The sequence below is a fragment of the Mytilus edulis genome, chromosome 5 (assembly GCF_963676685.1).
Source record: "Mytilus edulis chromosome 5, xbMytEdul2.2, whole genome shotgun sequence".
Classification (NCBI taxonomy): domain Eukaryota; kingdom Metazoa; phylum Mollusca; class Bivalvia; order Mytilida; family Mytilidae; genus Mytilus; species Mytilus edulis.
The window spans coordinates 60591302-60600120 of NC_092348.1; the positions used below are offsets into that span (position 1 = coordinate 60591302).

The 8819-nt window shown below is 32.8% G+C and overlaps 1 protein-coding gene across 1 annotated transcript in view; it reads left to right on the plus strand.

Annotated features, from left to right (window-relative positions):
• LOC139524112 (uncharacterized) overlaps nucleotides 1–8454 on the plus strand; it is a 28698-nt gene extending 20244 nt beyond the window's left edge. The window contains exons 10-12 of the mRNA XM_071318685.1: nucleotides 232–558; nucleotides 2022–2321; nucleotides 6176–8454. Coding sequence (XP_071174786.1) covers nucleotides 232–558; nucleotides 2022–2321; nucleotides 6176–6519 — 971 coding nt within the window. The 3' untranslated portion in view covers nucleotides 6520–8454. The remainder of the gene's footprint in view (nucleotides 1–231; nucleotides 559–2021; nucleotides 2322–6175) is intronic.
• Nucleotides 8455–8819: the final 365 nt, after the last annotated feature.

Consider the following 8819-nt stretch of genomic DNA (forward strand, 5'->3'; position numbering starts at 1 on the left):
TTATTAACGTTTGTTCATGTTTCCTTGTTGTGATGATTTTCGACGTCATCGTTCTATGACGTCGGGTAGCTCATTCATAAAAAAAGCATATGACGTGGAAGAACGTTGGAACAGCCCAAACAATATATTAATATTTTACCACGGGTGTGTACTCATAGCGTTTGAAGGACGTCATGTTAGAATTGCAGTTAGATCTTATATTGAATTGTACTGATAATTTTTTTCTTTAAGATATTCCTGATGAAATCCTAGATTGCATTCCAACAGATGAAGTTATAGATTCCTTAGCACCACAAATTGGCCAAAAGTTCTTTCAACTAGGAACAGAGCTAGGTTTATCGGTAGCAGAATTAGAAAATATAAAAAATAATCATTGCAGTGATTTGGCAGCTCAGAACAAGAAAGTATTACTGGGATGGAGGGAAGACAAAAAATTGAAACCTTCGATCGAAGTGCTTGCACAGGCTTTAGTCAACATTGACAGAGGAGTAGATTGCTTGGAAGATATTATAGAAGATATAGATATTAATACCTTCAGAGCAACAGAAGATATTACAGGTAAAGGTCAATAAAACAAATTGTAATGCCCGCTCATGATAGTCGGTAATTTGTAGTCACATACACTTTAAACTCAGTAAACCAGTTCATTATGATCCGAATGTTTTAAAATTATATGACCCTGTCCAGTTTTTAGCCTGATGTCATGTGTCACTCAACTTGATATTGTGATAGTATAAAATCAATATATTTCCAGGTAAAAATTGTCGGTTAAAGTAGTTAACCATAATTTTGAGTCGATTTAACTAGAAACTTTGTATATAAACATATAAATGCAGGACGAGGAAAGTGTTCTATAGATAATAAGTAGTGTACTGCTTACATTAATCTGTTTTAAGGTAGCTCAATCCAAAGATGTTTTCATCCCCAATCAGACAACTTCAAACTGATGTAATTCATTTCATTCTTCTTTAAATTTTATAAAGGAGGAACCAAAAGAAAGAAGAAAGATTAATCTTTAAAGTTGTGATAATTTTATTATGACGTAATTATTACAAAATTAATTGTTTTGTAATTAGTTGCTATATTGTGATGTCCACACTTGAATGAATTTAGCTTCTATGTTGTTCATAGCATTCTAAAGTATTTCATCGATTCTTGTACAACAAACTATGACTTCCAAAACCATGTCTCAGATTTTACCTATTGTTTTTCATTCTCTCAAAACCTCCAATGAAGTTTGCGACAGTTATTCGTAAGAAATCACTAAATTTAACTGGGTATAAAATTTGTTCGATCGATGTTTTTGGAAATCATCACAATTTTAAAGATTAATCCTGCGTCTTTCTTTTAGTATCTCATTCATAAAATTTAAAGAAGGATTAGATGATTTACATCCGTTTGAAGTTGTCTGATTGGGAGTGAAACACTCTTTGTAATGTGATACCTTAATTGAACTTGAAACAATAAATAACTATTTGGCAATGAATTGTATTATAGGTTCGTATAAGATACGACCATTGTACACTAATCAAACTACCTCTCTGTAACTAAGGGAATCCACCATTCTTCAAGTCGGAACATATTGCAATTTGAATAACCAAAAAGAAACAAATACTCACATTTTCTTCATACACATTGGGTTATTTTTGGTCAAAATGTGTTATATTCTGAAGCGTGCATGAAACCATCAAACAATATAGTATTTACGGTTGACGTCAAACGCATTTCTATGAAGACAACATCATGTTACAAAATTTCATTTTTATTAAGATTTTAAACCGTCATAATGACTAAAATTAACTGTTTTTCTTTATTTTGCATTAGTATTGAGAATATAGTCATTTATTTAAAGATTGTCCTACGTAAAACTTAGTTTTATTGTCACAAGTAACTGTTATCGATTTATAAATTTGTGGTAACGTGTGTACTATTGAATAATTGCCTCTTCACATCTCTTGGCAATATGCACAGACTTGTCTCCATCTACTAGCAATTTAAATACCAGTTGATAATTATTGCAGATAGAATTAGCGATCATCGTGATGAAATCGTACAGAATATAGTTATAAGCGATATCTTAGATGATATGATGACACACCTGGTGATTTCAGCAGATGATAGACGCCATATTGAACACTATCCACGACAGGATGATCAGAATAAAGCATTGCTTGAGATAGTGATTACAAAAAAGGAGCAGGCGTATTCATTGTTTGTCGATGCATTACAAAACAGTGGTTACACAGATCTAGCAAACAAACTGAGTTACGATTCACATGATGTGAGTTCAGGTTCCACACCAGAAATTTCTGAAAATAAAGGTATGGTTATATGTATGAAAAAGATATGGAATGATTGCCAATGAGATACCTCTCCACAAGAGACCAAATGACACAGCAGTTAACACATATATGTCACCGTACGTGTTTGTCCTATCATCAAATAAGAAACTTATATTGATTCTAATTTATAAATTATTAATCAAATATTTATATATAGTTACAGGTAATATATTTCTATTACACAAGATTCTGCAATTGAAATTCCCATGCTATATGGTGTGATCGAACGATTGACATCACTTGTCATCTGTTAAATTTGTATTAAGTTATTATCAATTTCATTAACTGCAAGCAGTTACTCCCTTCTGGACCATAGACACAAGGCAATTGTTTTGGATGTTTTTATATGATCTGTAAATGATTTATCTTGTAGTGTTAGATTTCTGTTTGATTGTTGATTAAGGTATTTCCTACACATGATCAGGTCGCCTGATCGTAAGGGCAAGTCAAGGTATTGCCATCACACTGAGTCCGAGGTGGTCGTAACTAGACCCTTTTAATACTGAGGCAATATATATTCGCCGAGCTTAGCGAGGCGAAAAGGTTTCGGCGAGGGGTCTGGGGGCCGCGTAAGGCCCCCATAAGCTCTGAGAAAATTAACGCAAAATCGTGCATTCTGAGCGTTTCTCGGACTCTTTCCTACATATAAACGCAAATCATTTTTAGCTATTTTTTCGACAATATTCTGGTGTCAAAGCAAAAACATAGATTCATTGTTATTTAAGACATTAAAGTTTTATGAAATTCAAAACATTTTAGGACCGATATGTAGGATAAAGCAAAAATCGTAATTCTCATAATTATTAATACCGGATCTGTCTGTCTGTTCTTGTCTTGTATTGTGCTGACTTGAGATTTTTTATGACTAGATTTAAATATAGTGACAGTCATTAGTGCAGTAATATACGTTAAATACTAGTATTGCTCAAGTCGACACTATAGGGACCATATTGACCTTGTTTACGGTATTTATGATTCTTTCATTATTGAAGACCCTCCAGCAGCTATCAAAATGAAGAACAGGAATAAAAACTTTGACCATTGATCATTTGTATTTTTTTCTATACATTGACATTGTGTGTGATTAGCTCCCGTGCACGTGTACTTCATATTCCTTTATTTCCTGTTCTAAAAGGGTCTGAACACGACTTAATGCAAATTTAACCCTTGAATATAAAAGGTCATATGGAAATACATTGATGTTTTTTTTTCAACAAATGATTTGATACCGGGAAATTGGTGGTCTTACTTTAATTTAAACCATGTCGGCTATCTAGTTTTATCCGCAGGCGCTTGGGTATATGATACAGTTATTTTTTTTTCTATTTTTTTTGTTGGTTAAGATATTCAATTTTCTATATTTATAATACATATCTATTACTTCTGTGCATATCTCACCTACAGAAAATACCTAATTTTACAATCCATACTAAGACAAATTGGGTATGGTTTTATATACAATAAAGGCAGTTTCGTATTCTTTGATATCAAGTTCAATTCCCCATGCAGAAACGACCACTTTTTTCTGTGTCCAGTAGCATCGTATATTCTTAAAATATATTCTCGCATAATGCCTGGACCATCGGTGGACATGTAACAGTACACAGTGTGACACGTTGACAAATGAAAATCAACACTCAGACTAATCATTAAGTAGGACAATAAATGAACAAAAGACAAACCCGGGACACAGAAAGTACAAACAATAGACCATCAACTCTGAAAACCAAAAGTAAAAACCTTTAGAAACATGGATTTCGAAAATATGCAGGGGCGACATCAGAGAGTGAAAACAATTTGATATGAAGACAATCATATGAAGACAATCTTTTGTTTTAGTTTTTTTTTTTTTTTTAATTTAAAACATGAGGCATTTGCCTCATTTGCCTCAATGTAGTTACGGCCCTGTCGGATTTTGTATCTTTGTTTACCCCGCCTACAATTGAAAGGGAACTTTGTCCTTTTTTGATTGTGCGTTTGTACTTTATTTCTTACATAGATGTATGTTTAACAGTTTACAATTTAGTCGTTGTCACATTTACTTAAATTTTAGTACATATATTCATCATGATATGAACGTTTTAAAATTATTGTTTTGACCCCGAGTTTACGGTTTAAAGTTCATAAACATGTGATAGTGTTAGCAAGGCATTGTGTATAACGGACAAATATTACTGTTTCACAAGGTCTTCGGAGGCCGAATTGTCTGAGTAGTTCATAGTAAAATACAAACATGCCAACACTGAGGTTGTACGTTCGAACCCGCTCATGTAGGTGCGTTCGTTTCCAATCGTAACTGACTAAGATTGCCAGTTTTCCTGCCAACGGTCGATTATTTTTAACGGTGTTTAGAAATACTGTGGTTTCCAACACCAATTGAAGCCTGGCCGCCACAATGAAAAATTAAACGTTCTAATGGGTACCAATATTCACCCTTGCTCGAAACAATAGGTATTGTTTAAATGCTTCACAGATAATCAGTTTATACTGTACATAAAACCATACTTTAAAGTTAACACAACATTTCTCGGATTTTCCACGTGAATTGTTTTTATATACAGTATAAAGGTGTTATACCACCAAATCATAGTACGTCACAATCCGGTTGCATACGAAAAAGGGTAAATGAAAATATTACCCTGAAATTGACAGTTGTAGGATTTAATCCAACATTTCATTGTAGCAAGAAATGTCTGAGTCATAAACATATACCTTAGATGTTTCTAAGCACTATTATTTTTAGCTTACCTGGCCCAAAGGGCCAAGTGAGCTTTTCTCATCACTTGGCGTCCGGCGTCCGTCTTCGTCTGCTGTCGTTAACTTTTACAAAAATCTACTCCTCTGAAACTACTGGGTCAAATTTAACCAGACTTGGCCATAATCATCATTTTGGGTATCTTGTTTAAAAAATGTGTCATGTGACCCTGCCAGCCAACCAAGATGGCCGCCATGGCTAAAAATAGAACATAGGGGTAAAATGTAGATTTTGGCTTAAAACTCTGAAACCAAAGCATTTAGAACAAATCTGACAGGGAGTTAAATTATTTATCAAGTTAAGATATATCTCCTCTGAATTTTCAGATGAATTTGACAACAGTTTGCTGGGTTGCTGCCTTCCAATTGGTAATTTTATAGATATTTTTCCGTTTTTGGTTATTATCTTGAATACTATTATAGATAGAGATAGACTGTAAACAGCAACAATGTTCAGCAAAGTAAGATCTACAAATAAGTCAACATGACCAAAATGGTCGGTCGACCCCTTAAGGAGTAATTGCCCTTTATAGTCAATTTTCATTAATTTGGTCAATTTTTGTAAATTTTTATAAAATAATTTTCTCTGTTACTAATACAAAGTTCATTACAGATAGAGATGATTGTAAGTAGCAAGAATGTTCAGTAAAGTAAGAACTTCAAACACATCACCATCACCAAAACACAATTTTGTCATGAATCCATCTGTGTCCTTTGTTTTATATGCACATAGACCAAAGGTAAGCGACACAGCTCTTAAGATCCTCTAGTTTTATTTAGTGTCTCTTTCGAATAGTTTAGTAACTTGAGGTTACATGGTTACTGCAGTTTGCATACGGGCTAAAAAGAAGTGAAAATTTATTGGGTTAACTTCCAGTGATGGTTATTTTTATATATACAATGAATTGTTAAGTGATTTTTTTTTTCTATAGTACTGGACAGGATAAAACTTTACTCATGCCATGCCAAGTTTTTCTATATCTATAACAAAGATAACTTCTGCATAATTTAACAATGACTAGTAGGGGGGAATCAATGGTGGTATTACACCTACAATGTAAACTTGAAACTATTTGTAGGATCATCGGAGTGGAGTGTCCCATTATATAGAGTTCGTCTTCAGAAGAATTATTGTAAGATCATACGAGACATACATCATCAAACCATAGTAGATTACCTTATATCAAAATCTGTTTTCTCTCTTGATGACAGCGAACAGATAGAATCTGGTAAAACTCAAATGGAAAAGAACAGATTATTGATGGATATTCTTTTACATGCACGTGAGGAAATTGGATATAATGAATTTCTCAAAGCTCTGCAAAAGGAACCTGTATATAAAGCCTTAGCAGATCAGATAGAAAAAACAGAAGTTACCGACAGAGATAGGTCAATACTACAGAGTTGTCAAAAGTTAAAATGAAAAGATTAGTTTAATATACGTATTGTGAACAGGCTATGCCCTAGGTACTACACTTAGTAGATACATGTATATCGTTTCATAGAACATGTGTCAGGTATTTGTTTCCAACGGAAACATTGGTTAATATGTTTCTGACATGCAAGCATTTATGAAGAATCAAATATAGTTTAATAGTTTTACCACGTACAATATACATAAGACTGTACAATTATAACTTTTAATTAAACAGTGAAGCAATATCAAAATTGTTGGGATTTTAGATGCCAACGTATGACGTATTTTTCAGAAATATATATTCAAAATCAGGTGTCAATTAGAAATTAGAAGTTATTGTTTGTTCTGTACATATTCATTTCATATAAACTAACTTTTACTACAAATTCATCAGTATATTACTTGCATATGGTCAGTAGTGAAAACATGGCATATATAACGCCCGATATTTAACATATTTATATTTCATTATTCTAATTATCATAATATGTAAATTCATTATTCTAAAGTTGCCTTACTGTTTATGACGTCTTTACACTAAATCCATTGGATGTTGGATGTGTACTGATTGATAATTAAGTCTTAGATGCATGATTTTTTTTAATTAGTTGTTATTGGCTTCAACTAGCTGTCAGTTACTGCAAGTACTCTCAGATCTGTACTAAGTGTCTTTTTGTTGTTAGGATGTACAAGTACCCGGCCATGACCACTCTGTGTTTTTGTTAGATGTATTTCTGTTTGAATCCATCTCGTGAGTTAAGCCTTTTTCAAATGACTTTTACAGTTCGTTCAATTCTTATCTGGTACTGTTACAGCACTGTCCCAGGTTAGGGGAGGGTTAGATCCCTTGACATGTTTCACCCCGCCACATTCTGTATGTATGTGCCTGTCCCAAGTCAGGAGCTTGTAATTCAGTTGTTGTCGTTTGTTGCTGTGTTACATATTTGTTTTTCGTTCATTTTTTTGTACATATTAATTAGGCCGTTAGTTTTCTCGTTTGAATTGTTTTACATTAATTTGTAATTTCGGGGCCTTTTATAGCTGACTATGCGGTATGGTCTTTGCTCATTGTTGAAGGCCTTACGGTGACCTATAGTTGTTATTTTCTGTGTCTCTTGTGAAGAGTTGTCTCATTGGCAATCATACCACATCTTCTTTTTTATAATTAGTCTTAGGGTGATCCGTAAAATATATTCATTACTCGTTAACCTTTTAGAAGCATTTTATGGTATACATTGTATTCTATAGAGTTGGGATTTAATTTGTTTATGCAATATAGTGACCGGGCTATTAACAGATAGGGATAAACGATATGCTGCCAATCCAATGAACGATTTTAAATGAAATGTATTGAAATGAGAAATCATTCGTATTGAAAGAAGCGTCGAATAATTTTACATTGAGCGCATTATCTTATAGAGTTGAAAATGAATATGTATACAATGAGTTATAGAGTGTACATAAACCATACAGCAAATCAGCAATTCGGAATCCTCACAAGAATATATATGAATCAATAAACAGTCTTTCACAATGATATTATAATCTAAATTAATGTTTAATAAATATTTGAACTCTGGTTAATGTGGGATTAAGTTATGAAATTGTGTACAGAAAAAAAAATCGCTAGGTTATTTGAAAAATGCCTTTTTTATTATCTGCAGTTATATTAGAACATATGTAATTAAAAAAAGTTATTGATGCCTTGGGTATACAATTATGAAGGTAATTGAACTTTTTGAGAAAGGTCAATTAGTCAAGATAAACTGACAGATTGTATGTCAGAGTGATACTGTAAAAATGTGGTTTTCCTTGTTTAAGTGTTGAATCGATAGAAATTTTTGGGAACTTGTATAAACAGTTTCTGTTTAAATTTTGTATAAGCTAGCTTTGTCAATAATTCTGAAGAAATGTACATTTGTGAATAAAATAAAAATATTATCCGTATTATTTGGTTAATTGACTTTACCACTGTGACAGAAAAGAAAGTCGTGCCATGGTGTCGTCGTCCTCATCCCCGTGTTACGTTTCGATTACCATGCACATGTTACTGTTTTATTAGTCGAGTTTAAAGATAAAATCTGAAGTATTATTCTAGAATACTTATTAGGACAAACCAATTTTCATATACCTGAAAGAAACTACTCACATAGTGTTGACTTAGGACATGCTTGGTAATTTAAACCATCAATTTGTCAATACCATATAAGATAAATTTATATTTGTATTTACAATACAATAGAAAAAAAACACATTACCATCTTACCCAAATTATACAATCGTTATATTCCTCTGCTTTTCACAAT